Consider the following 23,032-nt stretch of genomic DNA (forward strand, 5'->3'; position numbering starts at 1 on the left):
AGTCAGGGGAATAGTGGCACAAATCATGCATAAATCAACTGTGAGGCATATAGTAGCTGTCCACTTCAGAGGGCTTACTAGTATTACCACAGAATGAAAAAGACGTGCCTTTAGTCACGACTGATGTAAATAAACCAACCAAATCAATTCACTTTCATTCAATTTTCAAAGTGAATCACTAGTTTGATAGCATGATTCTCTCATGGACTAAAGCAATAAACCAGGATTAAAATCTCCACTGCTCCTACACTTCCTAAATTTAGGGTTTTTTAATTCATTAGCCAGATCTTTATATTTTAAAAAAAATTTTTTAATAAAATGACAGGGGCACCTGGGTGGCTCTGTTGGTGAAGCATCCAATCTTGGTTTCAGCACAGGTCATTTTCTCAGAGTTTGTGGGTTCGGGACCTGCATCAGGCTCTGTGCTGACAGCACGGAGCTTTCTTGGGACTCTCTCTCTCTCTCTCTCTCTCTCTCTCTCTCTCTCTCTCTCTCTCTGTCTCTCCCTGCCACTTCCCTGCTTGCTCACTCTCTCTCTCTCTCAAAAATAAACAAATAAACTTTTTAAAAATTAAAAAAATAAAATGACAATTGTAGAGTATTAGAAAAGCTCCACATTGTGTTATGATTTTAAAAGCCTACATAATTCAGAAAGAATCTACCTCTTTCAAAACATAAAAACAAAAATGCTTATATAATTTAAAACATGATTATTTGATAAATATGAATGTCACCTTTTTATTCTTCTAAAATCAAAATTTTTATATCGCTGACACTACATTGAAAAGCAATTGCTCAAAGCAATAATAATATGTTATAATGGGGTATCTTTATGTCTGATATGAAATGTCAAGCTGCCACACTAAACGTGTTGTTGCATGAGCAAATTTCAAGGTCAGTAGTGAGGAAATTTTTCAAATGACAGATGATCACAAATGTGATTTCACATAGGGGAAAACAGGTAGTTTGAAAGTGATCATTTCAGCTAATAAAAAGTATCCCTTTCATTCACTCACTCGCTCATTCAGTCATAAATACAATTTCAAAGAATTATGCAAGTTATCCCTCTGCTGCCTCCTGCCACATATGCAATGAAAGACATTATCTTGGAAATACTACCATCTTTTCTCTGCTTCCAGTAATTAAAATAATCAAGGATAAATATGTGAAAATAAGCAACACTATCACTTTTTCAATTCAACTAAAACCGAGTCAGCATTTCAACACAAACATAACTAAGCCAGAAATTTTTGTTTAAAACTTTAGACTTGTTAGAAAATTACATTTGCAACTCAATTCATCAAAAATTAAAGATGAATCAGAAATTTCTGTAGTGCAAACCTCTATAAAATGGACTGATTTTCAAAAAATATAAGTTAAAAGGCAACATACAAAAGAGCAAGTATATTATTTAATCTTTTGGAAAGAAAGGGAAATATAAATACATATAACAATGAAATATATAAGCAAGTAAATAAAACATAAAAATAAAAATAAGTGTATGTAATTAGATATCAAATGAAAACTGTAACAACAATGAAGGAAGGCAGAAAGGGAGAGATAAGGATAATCAAAGTAATATTTGAACACAGTATTTGACTGTATATCTTCAGTTTGGGGCAGCAATGGGACTGGAGAGAACTACAAGAAATCCTGAACGCTTTTTATTTGGCTTGATATTTGTAGTTGTGTGAGCAAACAATTCTGCAATTACTTTTGCCATTATAGGATTCAACAAATGAAATAAACGTGTGATATCAGAGTCTCCCATGCGAAACAAGGAACATATAAATAAGAAATAAATGGAGGATGAAAGGAAAGAATCCTGTGGAAAATACCAATGTCTAACCTTCATTTCCAAAATATGTGTGTGTGTGTGTGTATAGGTGTACAAATACATATATGTATTTGTATACTTTCCCATTATGTATGCATAGAAGTATGTGTGTTTCCAAACTTTGTCCACTGAAAGTGTCTAGAAGTAAAAACACCCCAGTAACAATGAGCACATCTACTGGACAAAGCTAAGTATCTAAAGTTCTGGCCCATTAAAAGGAACCAGGAAAATAAGAAGTAGCAGATTCCAGGGCTGAGACAGGGCAGATGCTAGATGAACCCTCTCCCTCTTCCCTTCCCCCACTTGTGCTCTCCCTCTCCCTCTCTCTCTCTCAAAAAAAAAAAAAAAAAAAAAAAAAGATTAAATTGACTAAGTATTTAGGAGTAATGTGATATATGCAACTTACTCTGAAATAATTAAAAGGCCAATCTGAGTAAAAGATATATGGGTGTGCTTTGTGCTATTTGTACTATATTTATTCTTACAACTTTTCTATAAGCTTTCCTAGTTAAAAGGACATTTAAAAAGAACCATTGATGGGAATGCAAGCTGGTGCAGCCACTCTGGAAAACAGTATGGAAGTTCCTCAAAAAACTAAAAATAGAACTACCCTACGACCCAGCAATTGCACAGTATGCATTGATCCACAGGAAAAAGGTGTGCTGTTTCGAAAGGGCACATGTACCCCCATGTTTATAGCAGCACTATCAACAATAGCCAAAGTATGGAAAGAGCCCAAATGTCCATTGATGGATGAATGGATAAAGAAGATGTGGGGTGTGTGTGTGTGTGTGTGTGTGTGTGTGTGTGTGTATATAATGGAGTATTACTTGGCAATCAAAAAGAATGAAATCTTGCCATTTGCAACTATGTGGATGGAACTGGAGGGTATTATGCTAAGTGAAATTAGTCAAGAGAAAGAGAAAGACAAAAATCCTATGACTTCACTCATAGGAGGACTTTAAGAGACAAAACAGATGAACATAAGGGAAGGGAAACAAAAATAAAAACATGGAGGGGACAAAATATAAGAGACTCTTAAATATGGAGAACAAACAGAGGGTTACTGGAAGGGTTGTGGGAGGGGGGATGGGCTAAATGGGTAAGCGGCACTAAGGAATCTACTCCTGAAATCACTTTTGCACTATATGCTAACTAATTTGGATGTAAAGTTTAAAAAATAAAAAATAAAATAAAATAAAATAAAGAGAACCACTGAAAAACAAACCCAATCAGTATATATGGCATCTTGCTTAAAATTTTAGTCAAAAAGCATTTTCATTAAAAAATATTGTTACTCCAAAATTCAATTAAGTTTGCAATTCCACACTCAGCCCCAAAACCAAAGCAATCAGACACTGGTACTAAAACAATCAGAAACTGTTAATAAATACTAGCATTTACATAAATGCTATTGGAAATACATGTATCTGAAAATATTTCTTCCAAAGGATGGTAGAGCTATCTGATTAGCAAACTCCCCATAAATGCCACTACACTTTCTGATCTCTGTATGTAATGCTAGATATTATCAACACATATCTCTACAAAGGCAAGACAAGCAAGATAACTGGCACACACCCAGTATGTATCTGTGAAGGGAGTTTCCTCTGCTAGAAAACGATATGTAACTATTTGCATATCACCTACAATTCTAAATGGGTACTTTCCCCCATGTGAGAATACATCTACAAGAACCAGGGGACAATTTATACATCTTCTTGTTGGATGTCTCCAGCACTCAAAGAAACATATTATATATTTAAACATTTGAAGACACCATTATGTTACCACACTGAATTGTATGCCTCTTGTCTTGTTTGAAAAGAGTAATTTGTAAAGAGCTATTTTTATGAGATATACTAGAAAATGAAGAGAAATAACAGAATGGAGCATAAACATGGCATTCAGTAAGATACAAAGTATCTATCTGTAGCAAACAGAATTTTGGAAAAAGTATCAAGGAATTCATCTACAAAAATAACTTTCTTCAGTAGTTTCTTGATTTTGTGAATTCCAGAGATTTACATGCTATGTAGTTTCTCCAAATAATTATTGTACTTACCATATCCAGATTTGTGTTAAGAACTCTTCAATAAATATTATTTCCTATTATTCTGCTATTATCTCAATATATAACTATACAAGCAAACTAAAATGAAACAAAAAATGATAATCTTCTTTGAAGTCTGTAATATTTTTTAGATTTCATCCTATATTCACATGAAGGGCACTAAATGGTATAAAAAAGATTTCACATTTTCTTTCTGAAAATTCAATTTGTCTTTGGTGTTGAATTGGACATAAATAAAACATAAAAACAACTAAAAGATTCAACAAAATGTGATCACCTATGATTTTTTTTTAATTTTTTTTTCAACGTTTTTTATTTATTTTTGGGACAGAGAGAGACAGAGCATGAACGGGGGAGGGGCAGAGAGAGAGGGAGACACAGAATCGGAAACAGGCTCCAGGCTCCGAGCCATCAGCCCAGAGCCTGACGCAGGGCTCGAACTCACGGACCGCGAGATCATGACCTGGCTGAAGTCGGACGCTTAACCGACTGCGCCACCCAGGCGCCCCTGCCTATGATTTAATTATTAAGACAAATAGTTTAACCCTTGTTTAGATTTAGTTGTAGACACATAACATCAATTAAATTATTCTATGCCTCAGTTCCCAATCTACCAATAAAAACAAACTCATTCCTGGGGCACCTGGATGACTCATTCAGTTAAGCAGCCGACTTTGGCTCAGGTCATGAGCTCACGGTTCACAAGTTTGAGCCCCACATCGGGCTCTGTGCTGACCACTCAGAACCTGGAGCGAATTCTATGTCTCCCTCTCTCTCTGTCCCTCCTCCACTCGTGCTCTGTCTTTCAAAATTAATACATTTAAAAAAAATTTTTTTAAGTCATTCCTGCCCCCTGATTTCTAGCTCCACAGAAGCTATTAAAGTAGTATCAATGCTGTGCCTAAGATCGATGGAGTAAAGTTCTCTATAAAAAACCAAGCCTAGGGGCACCTGGGTGGCTCAGTCGGTTGAGCGCCCGACTTCGCTCAGGTCATGATCTCACAGTTCGTAAGTTCGAGCCCCACATCGGCCTCTGTGCTGACAGCTCAGAGCCTGGAGCCTGCTTCAGATTCTGTATCTCCCTCTCTCTCTGCCCCTCCCCTGCTCATGCTCTGTCTTTCTCTCTCTCTCAAAATAAACATTAAAAGTAAACAAACAAACAAACAAACAAACCAAGCCTAGGAGTGCCTGGGTGGCTCAGTTAAGCATCCAACTCTTGCTTTCGATTCAGGTCCTGAGCTGGTGAGTTCAAGCCCAGCGTTAGGCTCTGTGCTGGCAGCATGGAGCCTGCTTGGAATTCATTCTCTCTCTCTCTCTCTCCCTCCCTCCCTCTCTCTCTCTCTCAAAATAAACACATAGCAAAACTAAAAGGCAACTGACAGAATGGGAGAAGATATTTGCAAATGACATATCAGATAAAGGGTTAGTATCCAAAATTTATAAAGAACTTATCAAACTCAACACCCAAAAGGCAAATAATCCAGTGAAGAAATGGGCAAAAGACATGAATAGACACTTCTCCAAGGAAGACATCCAGATGGGCAACCGACTCATGAAAAAATGCTCAACATCATTCATCATCAGGGAAATACAAATCAAAACCACAATGAGACACCACCTCACAGCTGTCAGAATGGCAAACATTAACAACTCAGGCAACAACAGATGTTGGCGAGGATGCGGAGAAAGAGGATATCTTTTGCATTGTTGGTGGGAATACAAGCTGGTGCAGCCACTCTGGAAAACAGTATGGAGGTTCTTCCAAAAACTAAAAATAGAACTACCCTACAACCCAGCTATTGCATTGATCCACGGGATACAGGCATTGATCCACGGGATACAGGTGTGCTGTTTCGAAAGGGCACATGCACCCCCATGTTTACAGCAGCACTATCAACAATAGCCAAAGCATGGAAAGAGCCCAAATGTCCATCGATGGATGAATGGATAAAGACGATGTGGGATATAGACATAGACATAGATATAGATATAGATATAGATATAGATATAGATATAGATATATACATATATATACATATATAGATATATATACACACACACACACACATACATACATACATACAATGGAGTATTACTCAGCAATCAAAAAGAATGAAATCTTGCCATTTGCAACTATGTGGATGGAACTGGAGGGTATTATGCTAAGCGAAATTAGTCAAGAGAAAGACAAAAATCATATGACTTCACTCATATGAGGACTTTAAGAGACAAAACAGATGAACATAAGGGAAGGGAAACAAAAATAATATAAAAACAGGGAGGGGGATAAAACAGAAGAGACTCTTAAATACGAAGAACAAACTGAGGGCTGCTGGAGGGGTTGTGGGAGGGGGGAATGGGCTAAATGGGTAAGGGACATTAAGGAATCTACTCCTGAAATCATTGTTTCACTATATGCTAACTAATTTGGATGTAAATTTTAAAAAAAAATTAGAAACAAAATTAAAAAAATAAAATTAAATAAACACATAAACATAAAAAATTAAAAACAAAAAACAAAAACCAAGCCTAGAAAATTAAAGTTGAGCCCAAATACTGATCCTAAGCAATAAGGGAGATAGGATAATTACTGGTTGCCCAATTAAAAGCAAAATCTAAGCAAAGAAAAACTAGTAAGTTAAATATTCATTATTGGTTGGCAATCAACTTTGGAAAATTCTTCAACACTTGCTCCATTACAAACAATCCAAAAATGAGCCACACCTTACCTTGTTTTCTGCATAAGCAAGCCAACGGCTCCCAAGAGCAATAGGATTCATATTGGGCCCTGGGCAAGGATAGCAGCCTGAAAAATTTGAAATGGCAATATTGAGATATTTCTTAATAAGTTTTCTGTTGGCACATCATATTTTGATGCCATAAAAACAAAACAACCAAATGGTTTTATTTTCTCCAGTCTCACATAAAATTCCCATAAAACTGGTCATTATTTTAATAGCTGAGTGAAGTTCTTTCTTTTTCCCCCTCTACAGTTTCCTTTTGGTTTTGGCACCATTCCAATAAGAAACAAATCTGGGAACAACTGGTAATAACTTTTAGCAAAAATTGGGCATTTTTTACAGTTACTCCTAGAACAAGAAAGAGTAGCTAAAAGGAAACAATGCTTTTAGGTCAAGCAACAATGTTTAGAGAAGAAAGAAAAAGGATACAATTGGTTCATGAATTTAAAGGTAAAAGATAACAAACACCTAAAAAGAAAATGATGATACACTGGTGAGAAGAAAAAAACAGAGCAAGTACTTAAGTAAGGCACCAGCGAGGCAACGTAATTCACCAAGATTGCCTCAATGGAAAGATGATGGAAAACTAATTTGCATAATCTTGTGTATTTACATTAAGCACTCTACTTCATTCTTCTTGCTTTCAGTCCAGCCAATAGCAAACTAGTAGGAAGGATTGCTTTGTGGCTCCTCCTCTCAAGAAGAATAAATCATACAGTCGTGATAGTGGACACCATCAATGCATGGAAACTCCAATGCCGTCTTCCTGAACTACTAACCAAAACACACCACAACCCAGTCAAGTAAGTGACGTCTGTCATCCTAGAGGCTCTCCTCTCCCCTCCTAGCCATGCCAGTTAGGTCTTTGAGTCGAATGCCCTCATCATCAACTACACAAAATAACATTCCACTGAGTCACAAAACAGCTTTAAAAGATCTACTCAAAGGCAACTGCAAAATCAGACAACACAAAAAGCCTAAACTAAAGAACTTCAAGTTTATCATTCCACAAGTATCTGGTTAATATTTTTACAAATGTTCTCCTCCAAAATGTACACCAGAGGATCAAACTGAGGTATTCTATTTCACAGTTTAGGTCCCAGTTTGGAATCTAAATTTATACAATCTTGAGACAAACAAGATTTTATAACAAAACCCTTTTCTTCTTGTAGCAAAATAATAGCCAAATTACCTGAATCATGACCATAATAGCAAAAAAATAACATGACCTGAATTGTAAATTGCACATCTGACAATGTGTTACCCTGCAGGAAGTCCTGGTCTGTGTTACTGACCCTAAGAGGAATAGAGTTATCAATGTATGACAATTTTTTATCCAAAAGCATACTTATTAATGAGAAAAAGAACAATAAACTACTTTAAGACTTACTTTCAATAATAAAAATAATTTATATGTTCTGTGATATATTTATTATTTTTAAATTTATTTTATATCTTCCTCCCACTTGATTAGGGGGTATGTAAGGTCAAGAATTTGTGTCTGTTGCATTCACTGCTGAATCTCCACTGCCTAGAATAACACCTGAATGCAGCTTGATAAATACATCTGAACAAATTAAGAAAACTTTTCAAATACTCAAATAGTGTGCTCACCTAAAAGCCAGATCTTTCATTTTAAAGCCACTTTTTTAATAGGAATCTTTCAAAAACATAGATCTTTTGTAAACATGTATTACATGCTTTCTGACTCAGAAAGCCTTCTGAATAGCAACAGTCACCATTCTGAAATGCTAGTGCCACTGTGTTCGCAAGCACTAAAGAAGCACACATTGCTGCTGCTTCCATGACATAGCAGTTTTCATTTGAGCTCCTTCAAATGCCATCTATTTTGAGTTTCCCTTTTTATTTATTTGTTCAAGTTTATTTATTTATTTTGAGAGAGAAAGAGAGCTCCAGTAGAGGAGGAGCAGAGAGAGAGAGAGGGAGAGAGAAAATCCCAAGCAGGTCCTCACTTGTCAGTGTGAAGCCTCATGCAGGGCTCGAACTCACAAACCGTGAGATCATGACCTGGGCCAAAATCAAGAGCCGAACACTTAACTGACTTAGCCACCCAGGTACCCTGAGTTTTCCTTTTTAAAGAAGATAAAGATTTTATAAAGCAGATAATGGCCCTAAGAGAAGATCCATATGTCAAATGAAATACAAATCAAATATGAGGTTTCTAATTTTTGCTCATCCTAAAAAAAAACAAAACACAACTTTTTCTTTCAAGCTTTAAAGGGTTGTGTTTGGGATGTTTTGGATTTTGGGAAAACTGACCTCTAGGTAATATATCCACTGAATATGTCCACATATTATGGACACATACAAAGGACCAAGGCCCACTAAAATAGTACAAAGACAATACACTCTAACATATGTTGTGCAGTCTCTACATAGATTTAATTATTATAATCCCATTGAGTAAACTAATTCAAACACATATTCCATAGGTATTTTCAGAGCTGGAAAATGTCCTATAAGAAAATTTCCCCCTTTTAAATATTTTTTGACAACTTCCCCCTTTTAAAATGTCATGAAAAAAAGAACCAAATGAAAAACAGAAATAAATACTTGTGAACTTCAGCATTACATTATATGTAGCTAATGCCCTGAACTTTAAAGTCAATGTAATCTAACTATCACTCAATTCAGGTAACAATTTCATCTCAATAGATCTTAATAAGTATACTCTCCTTTCCAAATACTAGAAGATACTAAAGGAAAAATGTAGTTAACAATTCTTCATTTCACTTTTTGAGTCAATGTTTTTACAAACTCAGTGGACCTCAAGAATTATCATGTACTAGAATGAAAGCAAATTGTTTTTCTGTTCTCCAAAAAACACTTTACAGCTGGAATCACCAGACCATCAGCCACTCAGCACTATCCCAACTTTATAAGCATGACTCCTTTAAAAATTAACCACTGCCTCCAGCTAAACTTTGAAAACAAGGGGGGGGAAACCCAATCTCTATAATACTAGGACTAATTCCAACATGTTTTACAATGTTTGTGAATAAAATAAGAGAACTGTATATTAAAAATACGGAGATTTCCAAATCGAAATAAAGGTAAAATCCAAGAATAGCACATTAAATGAAGATTCCTCCATTACTAAAGAAATATTTTTAAAGGCACAGGAGACTGATACAATTTTAGATGGCATCCTCCCATAAGGTTGATCCCTAATGGGGAGGTGACCTGATCCCATTTTGAAAAACAAAGGATTTAACTACTGTCTGTAACACTCTGCCTTATTTTTCTTGATAAAGACAACTCAAAAGATTTCAGACCTTTTTGAAAAAAACAGATGTCTGCATTTATGGTCAATTAACTCTCAACAAGGGTAGCAAGACAAGTCAATGGGGAAAGAATAGTCTTGTCAACAAATGATGACGGGCCACCTCCATATCCACATGCCAAAGAATGAAACTGAAACCTGACCTCACACATACTGCATACAAAAATTAACTCGACATGAATCAAAGACTTAAATGAAAAAGTTAAAAGTACTGCTCTCTTCCTTGGCACTGCCTGCAGGGTGGCAGCCATCTCCTAGCTGCCCTCAGACCTCTGGTGAAGTCCACGACCATAAAAAAGAGGACCAAGAAGTTCATCCGGCACCCGTCAGACTGATATGTCGAAATTAAGTGCAACCGGTGTAAACCCAGAGGCACTGACAACAGGGTGTGCAGAAGATTCAAGAGCCAGATTTTGATGCCCAACACTGGTTACAGGAGCAATAACAAAACAAAGCACATGCTGTCCAGTAGCTTCTGGAAGTTCCTAGTCCACAATGTCATAAAGTGCTGCTGATGTGTAACAAATCTTACTGTGCAGAGATTGCTCACAGTGTCTCCTCCAAGAACCACAAAGCCACTATGGAAAGAGTAGCCCAGCTGGCCATTAGAGCCACCAATCCCAAGGCCAGGCTGCACAGCAAAGAAAATGAATAGACAAACAGCTTCTGTACATGTCATATTGGTGTTAATAAAACCATAAAACTACCAAAAAAGTTAAAACTATTAAATTCTTGGAACAAAACATAGTGGTAAATCTTCATAACCTTAGATTAAGCAATGCTTTCTTAGATATGACACCAAAAGTATGCGTGATAAAAGAAAAAAATAAGTAGGGCGCCTGGGTGGCTCAGTTGGTTAAGCATCTGACTTCGACTTAGATCATGATCTTACAGTTCATGAGATCGAGTCCTGCACTGGGCTCTGTGCTGACAGCTCAGGGCCTGGAGCCTGCTTCAGATTCTGTGTCTCCCTCTCTCTCAGCCTCTTCCCTGCTTGTGCACTCCCTGTCTCTCAAAAATAAACATTTATAAAAAAAATTTAAAGAAAAAAATAGAAAAATTGGACTTCATCAAAACTAAAACATTTGTGCTTCAAAAGACATCACTAAGAAAGAAAACAAACTCAGAATGGAAGTTTTACAAAACATATGTCTAACTGACTTGTATCCAGAATATAAACAGAACTGTAACAACTTGATAAAGAAAACACAAATAACTCATAAATTTTGACAAAGAAGATATATGTTGGTGAATGAACACATGAAAAGATGCTCAACATCATTAGCCATCAGGGAAACACAAATCTAAAGTACAATCTGATAGCATTTCATGAGATATTAATAATATGGCTATAATCAAAGAAAGGTAGTAACAATCACTGGTGAGAATATGAAGAAATTGGAACATTCATACACTGAAGGTGGGAATGTAACCTGGTGCAGTCACTCTGCCTGGCAGCTCTTCAAGCAGTTAAGGATAGAATTACCGTATGACTCAGCAATTCAACTCCTCATTGCATACTCGAGAAATGAAAACACATGTCCACACAAATACTTATATCCAAGATAACTGAAAATACAGTTGACCCTTAAACAACATGAGTTTAAACTACACAGGTCTACTTCTACGCAGATTTTTTACAGAACACTACTGTAGATGTATTTTCTCTTCCTGATGATTTTCATACTAACATTTTATTTACTTTGACTGTAAGAACATAGTATATAATACATATAACATACAAAATATGTATGAATTGACTGCTTATGTCATTGATAAAGCTTCTGATTAACAGTAGGCCAAGTTTTGGGAGAGTCAAAAGTTATACGTGGATTTTCAACTGTGTGTGCATTTGGCACCCCTAGCCCCCATGTTGTTCAAGGGTCAACTGTGTATGTCCCCACAAAAACCTTTCATTCATGAAAATATTATTCATAATAGCCCCAAAATGGAAACAAACTAAATGTCCATCACCTGATAAATATATAAATATGGTATTATCCACACAATTAAGTATTATTCAGCAATAAAAAGAAATGAAGAATAACATCCCGTTGTCTGGAAATCCCACAGCTTATTTTTCCATCCACCCACTGAGAACATCTTGCTTGCAGTGTGAATCAAGCTGCCATAAACAACTGTGCAAGTTTTGTAAGTGGACGTCAGTTTCAAACTCCTTTGGGTAAATACCAAGGAGTGTGATTGCTAGATTGTATGGTAAGAATATGTGTAGTTTTGTAAGAAACTGCCAACTCATCCTCCAAAGTGGCTATATCACTCTACATTCCCACCAGCAATGTATGAGCATTTCCATTACTCCACATCTTTGTCAGCACTTGGTGTTCATTGTCAGTGTTCTAGATTTTAGTCAGTCTAATAGGTGTGTGATAGTATCTCGTTTTAATTTTACTTTCTCTGGAAACATGATGTGGAGCATCTTTTCATATGATTATTTGCTATCTGTGTATCTTCTTTGGTGAGGTGTCTGTTGAGGCTTTTGACACATTTTTTAATTCAGTTGCTTCTTCTTGTTGAGTTTTAAGCATTCTTTGTATATTTTGAATAACAGTCCTTTATTAGATGTGTCTTTTACAAAAACCTTCTCTTAGTCTGTGGCTTGCCTTCTCATTCTTTTGATGCTGTCTTTTGCAGAGCATAAGCATTTCATTTTAATGAATTCCATCTTATCAACTATTTCTTTCATGAATTGTGCCTTTGGTGGTATATCTAAAAAGTCATCACCATACTCAAGGTCATCTAGGTTTTCTCTATGTTATCTTCTACAAATTTTATACTTTTGTGTGTTACATTTAGGTCTGTGATCCATTTTGAGTTAAGTTTTACAAAGGCTGTATGGACTGTGTCTAGCTTCAGTTTTTCACATGTGAATGTACAGTTGTTCTAGCACCATTTGTTGAAGAAACTATCTTTGCTCCATTGTACTACCCTTGCTCCTTTGTCAAAGATCTATCTCTGGGCTCTCTATTCTGTTCCACTCATCTATTTGTATATTCCTTTGCCACTGTCACACTGTCTTGATTACTGTAGCTTGATAGTAAATCTTGAAGTCAGGCAGAACATGGCAGAAACTTGAATCGTATTACCAAACAGAAAAAGTCAATCTGAGAAGGTTATGTACTATGCAATTCCAACTATATGACATTCTAGGAAATGCAAAACCATGGAGATAACAAAAAGATCTGTGGTTGCTGGGGGGGTGGGGGGAAGGGCAGGGATGAACAGGCAGAGCAGAGGATTTTTAGGGCAGCGAAAATACTCTGTATGATATTACAATGATGGATATATGTCATTATACATTTATCCAAACCCACAGAATGTACAAAACCAAGACTGAACCCTAAGGTAAACTACAAACTCCAGTTGATAATGATGTGTCAATGTAGCAAATGTACCACTCTGATAAGTAACATTGAAAATGGGGGACAGGGGCGCCTGGGTGGCGCAGTCGGTTAAGCATCCGACTTCAGCCAGGTCACGATCTCGCGGTCCGTGAGTTCGAGCCCCGCGTCAGGCTCTGGGCTGATGGCTCGGAGCCTGGAGCCTGTTTCCGATTCTGTGTCTCCCTCTCTCTCTGCCCCTCCCCCGTTCATGCTCTGTCTCTCTCTGTCCCAAAAAAAAAAAAAAAAAAAAGAAAGAAAATGGGGGACACTATGCATGTATAGGGACAGTGAAATCTTTGTATCTTCTGTTCAGTCTTGCTGTAGACTTAAAACTGCTCTTGGGACACCCGGGTGGCTCAATTGGGTAAGCATCCAACCCTTGATTTTGGCTCAGGTCATGATCTCATAGTTTGTTAAGAGCGAACTCTGCACTGGGCTCTCCCTAGTGTGGAGTCTGCTTGAGATTCTATCTCCCTCTCCCTCTGTTTAGCTTGCACACATGCTCTTTCTCAAAAAAATAAATAAATAAAATTTTTTTAAGAACCTGCTCTAAAAAAATAAATATAAAAAAAAACCTTTTAAAAGAACTGACATCCTACAACATGGATGAACTATGATTATCTATGTTCAATAAAAAAAAAAACAAAAACAGTCACAAAAGACCCCATATTCTATGAAGTCCAGAAAAAAACTCTCAACACCCTCTGAAAAAGACATATAAGCACATAAAATATTAAACACCACTTTAAGAGATTAATTTGACTTTCTTATAACTGATTAATGACCCTCTTTGTTTTTTAACATTTATTTATTTTTGAGAGAGAGAGAGACAGAGCATGAGTGGGGGAGGGGCAGAGAGAGAGAGAGAGAGAGAGAGAGGGAGACAGCACAGAGCCCGACACGGGGCCTGAACCCACAAGCTGTGAGATCATGACCTGAGCCAAAGTCAGACGCTCAACCGACTAAGCCACCCAGGCACCCCTGATTAATGACCTTCTTAAAGTTCCATTAGCTTTCTGACTTATTTTTGCTTTATTTTTCATGTATATAAATGTATCATGAATTTAAGAGTATTGCCATTGTGGGGTTAAATGTGTGGGAATTATGTGGAGAGGATAGGAAAGTCACAAGTTAGTTTACTGCACACATATCCATTGAGTGTCCACTTTGTACTGGGCAACTGCCCAGGCTGTGAAAACATCATGGCAGTATAGAGATGGGAACCTGAAAGAAGAGGGATAGATTTGACTTTTAACTTGTCCTGAGCTTAGAGCTCACATTAACCTGCCCATCTCTCCTAATAAATGTTACAAATTTGCTTCTAAACATAAAAAGGAAGCTTCTTCTTTCCAAAACTAAAAATAATCCTACATTTTTAAGATCCTTTAAATTCATTCCTTGTATTTGTTAATTCATCATTAACATAAATCAAAAATACACATAGTAACACTAAGAAATAACATTAGGATTATAAGGAATAAATTTTCCTCCCCAAAGTAAATACAGAGGCCACTGAAAAGAGTTACTTATTACACAATCCTCTGGTCTCTCCAGAGACTTCATATCTAACTTTCAATTTAAGCACACTGGAAATGACTGCTAATGACATCTATCAGTCCTTGTCTTTTGTTTTCTTAATCATACATGGGTTTTGAATTTCCACACCAGACAGCTGCTCAAGGCCACGGTTTCTATACAGGCAAATACAAAGGTGTCTCCTTTCTCATTATATTGGCTGCATTCCCTTTCTAGTTCTCTATCAGCTCTCTTTACCTGATCCTTCCACCCTCTGTCACAAATTCCCATGATGCCTTCTCTGATGGACACAGGTGTCTCTACTTATTTTACAGTCCCATCATTGTATTCATATATAACTGAGGCACTCACAATCGTATTATACAAGAGCTTTTCAAACTACTTTAGAAATCAAATGCTTGCATGATGAAAACATTATCATTAAGCAGAGAATATGTCATTCTATGTGGACTCTGGTCCTAATTCTTCAAGAACTAGAAACCAATCACTGGAGAAATACTATGTGGCACAGGCAAATGGACTACAATGAATGCTATTTTCAGTATGCCGCCTGGCTCAGCTGCATCTTTTCAGTGTCCCAGGCAGGATGGCTTATACTCATGGGATAACCCAAATTTAGAGAAACAAATATAAACATGACTCGTTTCACCTGCTAAAAGTTTCAGTCTGTATAAAAGAATAGTAGGAAGATGGCAGTAATTAAAGAAAAAAAAGCTTCTATCAAGTTAGGAAATGGCTCGCTTGTTCCTTGATCTTAAATATTAGGTTATGCTGAATTTTGTTCAACATGTTGATATAAATCACTTTAGGTGAAGCAGCATTTCAGAGACAAGAAGCTACATTCCTTCATACAAATATTTGACAAACATTATCAATCTTACCGACCCTACATCATTCACACAAATCCAATCTCTAGGGTTTTCAAGTCAAGTAAAATAATATGTAACTAACCATGAGATACTTCTCCACAGAAGTATGAAATGCGGTGTGTTACCACTATTGGTCAGAGTATTCATAGATGAAGGGGTTGGGAAGACTTGTGAAATGCTACAATGGATAGTATTCAGAAAATCACAAACTTTTGTTGTTGTCATTGCTGTTGATGCTTTCTCAACTCTTTTTTCTATGTAAACTATATATTTCAGTACAATATGTATATATACACATGTTCCCAAATCAACAAAGTGAACGTATACATGCATATGCAGTACCTGAAACAAAATAAACAAAAACCCCAAAACTTTATAGAATCCCAAAAGCCCAATGTCATATACCCTCCAGTCCTATTCTCCCAAGGTTATGCACTATCCTGCCTTCTAACAACTATACTAAACATCTGTCCTCAAAAGACATCACTGGGCTTTAAAGCACAGTTTATTACACTTATTTCCATTTTTTTATCCCCAGAAATGACAGGTGTACTTTTATACTACCCCAGTTTTCAATATTTTTTAGTAACATACCTTTCAGATTTAATGACCTTCACATTAAATAGACTTTATGGCATCCCGATATCATGAGAGCTATTTTACAAACACTACACTGAGAGAATAAGTAATAATCCAAATAGATCAGGTATTACTAAAAACTCACTTCTTGGGGCCTCCAGCCACTTGACCAAGACTTACTTATAAAGCTGTATGTCACTTATAAGGCACCTGACTCCAATACTATATACACTGCCGATCCCTTCAGATCTCTTCTTCTTATCATGCACAATTCACAGAATACAAGAGAAACTAACACTTCAATAACACTTATTTCAACTACTCGGTGGGTCCAGCAATGCAGAAGGAAGCATTTAGGACTACATGGCAAAGGTCCCAAAGGATATCGACTAAAAAAGAAAAAACAAAAGCATTAAGAAAGAGTAATAATGATTCAGTCTCCCATTCATCTTTAACTTCACTGATAGTTTGTACTTGCTAAAGGCTCATAAAACAGATCTTCCTATTCTCAAAAGGGGAAACACTCCATGTACAGGAGAGATACTCAAGAGCTGATGACTACAAACATACATTTTTCAAATAAACTCGTATTTCAAGAAAATTTCTGGATTTACTCCAACACAATATGTAGGAGAATCTTCATTCATATATGCATTCATATATTCATTTCTTTAAATATTCACCAAAAATTATTAATTTCCACCTCAGACCTCCTCCATGAGGTCAGTACTGATCTTATATTAATAATTTTTTCCTTATCTGATGACCTGTAACAGAGCTGTACTACATTCTAAACTATATTGGTTAACTAAACATCTTGGTAAAGGGCCACTGATGCTTTGAAACCAGAAAATAGCTGTGATAAAGGTTTTTCATCTTTAACAAACTGAGTTGGGGTTTGTTTTTTTTTTTTTGGTTTTTTTGGGTGTTTTTTTTGTTTTTTTGGGGGGGGGGTGTTGAGAAAGAAAGAGAGAGCATGAGCAATGTAGAGGAAGAGGGGGGAGAGAGAATCTTAAGCAGGCTCCATGCCCAACATAGAGACTGACACGGGGCTCAAATTCATAACTATGAGATCATGACCTGTGGGGTGCCTGGGTGGCTCAGTCGGTTAAGCGTCCGACTTTGGCTCAGGTCATGATCTTGTGGCCTGTGAGTTTGAGCCCCACGTCAGGCTCTATGCTGACAGCTAGGAGCCTGGAGCCTGCTTTGGATTCTGTGTCTCCCCTCTCTCTCTCTGCCCCTCCCCGACTCGTGCTCTGTCTCACTCTGTCTCTCAAAAATAAATGTTAAAAAAATTTTTTTCTTTAAAAAAAAGAAATGCAGTAAATAAATTTAAGCAGAATAAAAATGTTAATCACCATTACCATTCTCCAATAGGAGACAGCATTTCCTGAGTATATTTGACCAGGGCATTCTGATTTGCACATGTTGAAGGTCTAGTGTTCTGCCAACAGACTTTGGGAATTGTTATCTTTGGGGACTTAAAAGAAGGCAAGGTTGCTTTAAACTAAAGGTGTCAGGAAATAGTTCACATAAGAACTAAAACAGATACAGGGCCTGGAAAGATATATAGGCTTAATACATTCTGGGAAGGCCAATTGAGGCAGGAAAATAAAGCAACAGTATATCTGCAAAGAAATGAGAATAATGAGTGGGGTTCAAAATAAATGTAGCATCAGCAGCATGAAAATGAGTTGTAGAAATAAAGAGTTGACAAGGATATTGGATATTGCTAAGAAGGTTTTTCTATGTTAAAAACCTTGGAAGCTGAGATGGTAGGAAATATGTAAGATACATGTCCCTGTTGGCCCAGGACATTTCTAGTATACCTGTTAACCAGACTTGACAAGAATTAAATCAAGTACAGCATTTGTTCAAATAAAAAGACCTCAGTTTAGATGGCATATTATATATGGTCATTTAGTGTATCAAAAATATAATTTTGTAAGTTCTTATCATTTAGATATACATAATAGAATATGTACTGATGAAATTAAATAATGTCCAGGATATGCTTCAAAATAATTAGCGGAAAGGTATAAATAAAACAGACTACCCATGAACTGATAATTCTTGAAACTAGATGATAAGTACATGGTGGTTCATTATACCATGACTTTATTTAAATAACAGTATGTACTTACTGAAATTCTTTTAAAAATGTTTCAATGGCATTCATAGGAGATGAAATAGTATTTCTGCGGCATTATTAATTTAATAAAACACAATATTTTCACCATATATATACTAAATGTCTATCAAATAAGCAAAATTATTAAAAATCAAAAACACATTTAACCATTTTAACGTAACTAAAAATTCATCTTCTTTCAACAAGAACTTCATAATTTCAAGGAAGAATGAACACTAATGGAGCGCCTGGGTGGCTCAGTCAGTTGAGTGTCCGGCTTTGGCTCAGGTCATGATCTCGTGGCTCATGAATTCAAGCCCCTCATGGGGCTATGCTGACAGCTCAGAGCCTGGAACCTGATTCTGATTCTGTGTCTCCATCTCTCTCTGCCCCTCTCCCTTCAGAGTACTCTGGAAGGCCTATTCTTATTCCAGTGTATCAAAAATATTACAAAGCTTGTGTCCTTCAAATCTAATTATAAGTTCAATACATAAGTCTAATGATTTTATGCCAAGTGAAATACATCAGAGAAAAACAAATATCATATGATTTCGCTCATATGTGGAACTTCAGAAACAAAATAAGTGATCAAAGAAGAGAGACAAAAAAACACAGAGTCTATAATACAGAATACAAACCAGGGGAAGGGGGAAGATGAGTGAAATAGGTGAAGGGGATTAAGAGCGCACATATCATGACGAGCACTGAGTAATGTGTAGAATTGTTGAATTACTATCACTTCTTGGCCTTTTGGCTAAGATCAAGTGTAGAATTGCTGAATTACTATATTGTACACCAACGCTTTTAAGTTGTTCCTTTATAATAAAGTTTAATTTTTCTTTTAAAATTCTATACTGGGTAATTAATTACTGAAAATCTGTATTTTTTACTTATTTACTAAAAAAACTATAAATAAATATGCTCTATAAAGTAAATATCTCTATTATTAAATCATTTATATTTATTAACTTCTCTTTAGTCACTGTGACAACTGAAGTTTTACCAACACTTATTACAAAGAAAGAAACTTAGATCTATTGGTAAGTACAATATTACTTTCAACATACACAGTCCAGTAGAGCCTAATGTTTAAATAAGGTTTAAATTTCAAAACATACATTGTTATTTAAATAAACTATCTTAACAAATAATGATTTGGGATTTTTCCCCCCAATTTAACACTCAGCTGAGACAGCAAAAGTAGGCTACCTTTATTTTTTAAAAAGAAAAAAGAAAGTAGTTCTATTCTCCTGAACTGATTTTAAAAGGTAAAATTAGCTAATAAAAAATAGAGATTCTAAGTGTAAAATTAATATGGAGTCACAACAGGGGTGCCCGGGTGGCTCAGTTGGTTGAGTGACCGCCTTTGGCTCAGGTCATGATCTCACGGTTTGTGAGTTCGAGCCCCGCGTCGGGCTCTGTGCTGACAGCTCAGAGCCTGGAGCCTGCTCAGATTCTGTGTCTCCCCCTATCTCTGCCCCTCTCTGCTCATGCTCTGTCACGCTCTCTCGCTCTCTCTCTCTCTCTAAGTAAACATTAAAAAAATATATAAAAAAAGATATGGAGTCACAACAGAGATATCGGACTTTGCAGAAGTCAGGCCACACATATCTTTGATTAATTATGAAGGGCAGAAGACCACTGATAAAATGTAACATAAATGCTCAAAAAAACCTGGTATCTGAATCTGACTGAAGTGTTCACATTGTCCTGATTCACTGCTCTGTAGCCCACACCCATGGAAGTAATGGATAGATTCAGACATGGCTCCTCAGATATGTTCTATTTCTCTATTGTTTTAATTGTAATAATGAGTAATACAAATATAATGTAATAGATTAATGCATAAGACCTGTATAAGAAACATTAAGCTAAAACAGGCCATGTAATATCCAAAGTTTCCCAGATTACCTATATAATACATTTATGAATGAAGATGTTATTAACAAATATACATGTTCCTCAAAAACTTTTTAATTTTTTTACATATAAATGTAACAATATAAAATCCTGCCTAATGATCTACATTTAATAATTATTAAAATATAAATACATTTCTGATCACCATAAAATCACTGATAGCTGGATTAATGTACTCATTCATTCAAGAAATATTTAATGAGAGCCTACACTGTGCTAATCAATGTCCCAGGGGCCAAAGATATGAACGGTACACATTAGGCCTTGTGATAAAACAAAAAATATCCCAGTAACATGATCTCCATTATTATCTTTGTGGATCTCTGAGAGATGATTGCAAGCCAAAGACAAGTTGTCATAATTCTCCTTCCTAGTCTACAAAATTATAAACCATGCATTATGAGTTATTACCTTATGTGTTATATATCATATATAATACATGCGATTCCATATAAATTATAATGTACTAGTTATCTCAAGAACATGAGTTCTTATCAGAAAGGATAATGTCTACTACCCAGTGCTTAATACATAGCAGATATTTGATAAACCTAATGAATAAGTATGTAAATAACCGTGATACTTCAAGAGCTACAGCAATATGATTTGGATTCCCTAGTTATAACAAACCTGGGATCTGTTCCAACAAAACTATTTCTGCAGCATATGCATAATTATACTCTTTGGAAAAAACACATATAGTTTTGATGGTGAGTTATAGAAGTTAAAATATAGAAGATAAGAATGAAAACTACTATTTTACTAGAAGTATAGTAAAAAAAAATTCTAACTCCAGACTTCCTTTGGACTCAGTTCCTACTGGAATCTCCACCTTGCTGGCCTGCCCTACAAATCCTGGACTTGCCAGCCCCCACAACTGCATGAACCAATGCCTTTCAAAAAAAACTAAAAATCAGTCAGGGGTGCCTGAGTGGCTCAGTCAGTTAAGCATCTGACTCTTGATTTTGGCTCAGGTCCTGATCTCACAGTTCATGAGTTTAAGCCCTGTATCAGGCTCTAAGCTGACAGCATGGAGCTTGCTTGGGATTGTCTCTCTCCCTCTCTCTCCCCCACACATGTGTGTGTGGATGCTCTCTCTCTCTCTCTCTCTCTCTCTCAAAATAAATAAATAAGCCTTAAAAAAAAAATCAGTCGACCACTCAGTGAGTGCGTGTATGGCTCCAGATTCTATGCTTATTTTTGCACTTTCAAACAGTACTAGAAGTCATGGGAGATGGAATAAGAAGGAGGGAGACACAGAAAGAGACTGAAACATTTCTCTAAGTTTCAAATCCCTCAGTTGCAATAACCCAGATATCTCTTCAAGTATGTTATGTTAATTAAGTAATTTAACACAGGCTTTGAAAGTATAACATAGATAGCTACATGAACCTAAATTAATCACAATTACTCAAGGAGACTAAGGAGAAATTGAGGCAATACAGTACAAGGTGTCCTCAATAACAGATAGAAAATGTGCTGTGGGTTGTAAAGATAGACCATAAAATTACAGTAGTAAGAGATCCATAGAAACACTGGAATATCATAATAATTGAATAACCACGAAACACTGATGTTATGATTACAATAAGTTTGCTGATTCTATCAAATAGTATAAACTCAAATGTATAAGAAATCAATTTGATACATACTTGTGACAAAAAATTTTTTTGTGAAAGTACAGCTATCAAAGGCAGCAATTTTCTCCTGCAAGACTACAACGAGGATCCTAAAATTAGAGGGGGAAAAAAATGTGAATGTGAAATTCTGTAAATTAAATTATAAATAAGATAAATCATTAGATTTAAATAAGTATCTACCAATGCAATTTTGGCAAGAAACCTCTGCCTGTTAAAATATAAAAACAGAACCACAAAATCCTTATAGTAATCAAGAAAAACATGATTAGAAGAAAAGTGACAGAACAAATTATAGCTTAAAAAATTATTTTTCTCTGAATAAAATTTTATTTTCATTCATTATTAATCAAATAAATCTATCTTCATTAGGAATGTATGAAATCAATAAACTGCTGGCTATTTACTAAAAGTGTTTTCCAGTGCTGCTCAAAGTCATGAAATTAAACATAAAATGGATTTATGTAACCTGTCACTTAAAATGATTGCTGAATTTCCCAACACAAGAGCAAAAGAAAGAAAGCAAACTCAGACAACTGTTATTCAGTATAAATGAGCCATTTCTGATTGATTCAATATATTAAAATTTAATCAGAATCTGTATGAACTATCTCCCAAAGCCCAAGATGTGCAAATAATTAGGAACATAATTCAGTTATAAAATTTTTTCATAATCAAAATTCCTAAAATACGTCCAAAATGAAGTTATTTTATAAATTATGTTTTAGAATACTTCTCCTTGCATAGCATTAATGTAAAGATACAAATTTCAAAGTCATTTTAATAATTAAAGATTACAATTGTTAAATATTTAACATACTCAGTGTATTTTTCCAAATTTGGGGGAGGTAAGCCTGAGTAACAGATGTTAATGGTGAGCGGGAAAAAAGAAAAGTGTTGTCTTCAACATGCATGCTTTAATAATCTTGTTCATTAAACTGAGGGTTGATGGGGGGTGGGAGGGAGGGCAGGGTGGGTGATGGGTATTGAGGAGGGCACCTTT

General features: G+C 35.9%; 1 protein-coding gene and 1 pseudogene across 10 annotated transcripts in view; one reads left to right on the top strand and one right to left on the bottom strand.

Moving 5' to 3' along the window:
- The window catches only part of BCAS3 (BCAS3 microtubule associated cell migration factor), a 611,080-nt gene that overhangs the window by 439,899 nt on the left and 148,149 nt on the right, over positions 1-23,032 (bottom strand). For all 10 annotated transcript variants that reach the window (XM_049637825.1, XM_049637821.1, XM_049637826.1 and 7 more), the window contains 2 exons: positions 22,045-22,121; positions 6,641-6,717 (listed from right to left, as the gene is read on the bottom strand). In XM_049637825.1, coding sequence (XP_049493782.1) covers positions 6,641-6,717; positions 22,045-22,121 — 154 coding nt within the window. The remainder of the gene's footprint in view (positions 1-6,640; positions 6,718-22,044; positions 22,122-23,032) is intronic.
- LOC125927609 (60S ribosomal protein L32-like) lies at positions 7,503-10,611 on the top strand (annotated as a pseudogene).

This window comes from Panthera uncia, chromosome E1, assembly GCF_023721935.1.
Source record: "Panthera uncia isolate 11264 chromosome E1, Puncia_PCG_1.0, whole genome shotgun sequence".
In the NCBI taxonomy this organism is placed as follows: domain Eukaryota; kingdom Metazoa; phylum Chordata; class Mammalia; order Carnivora; family Felidae; genus Panthera; species Panthera uncia.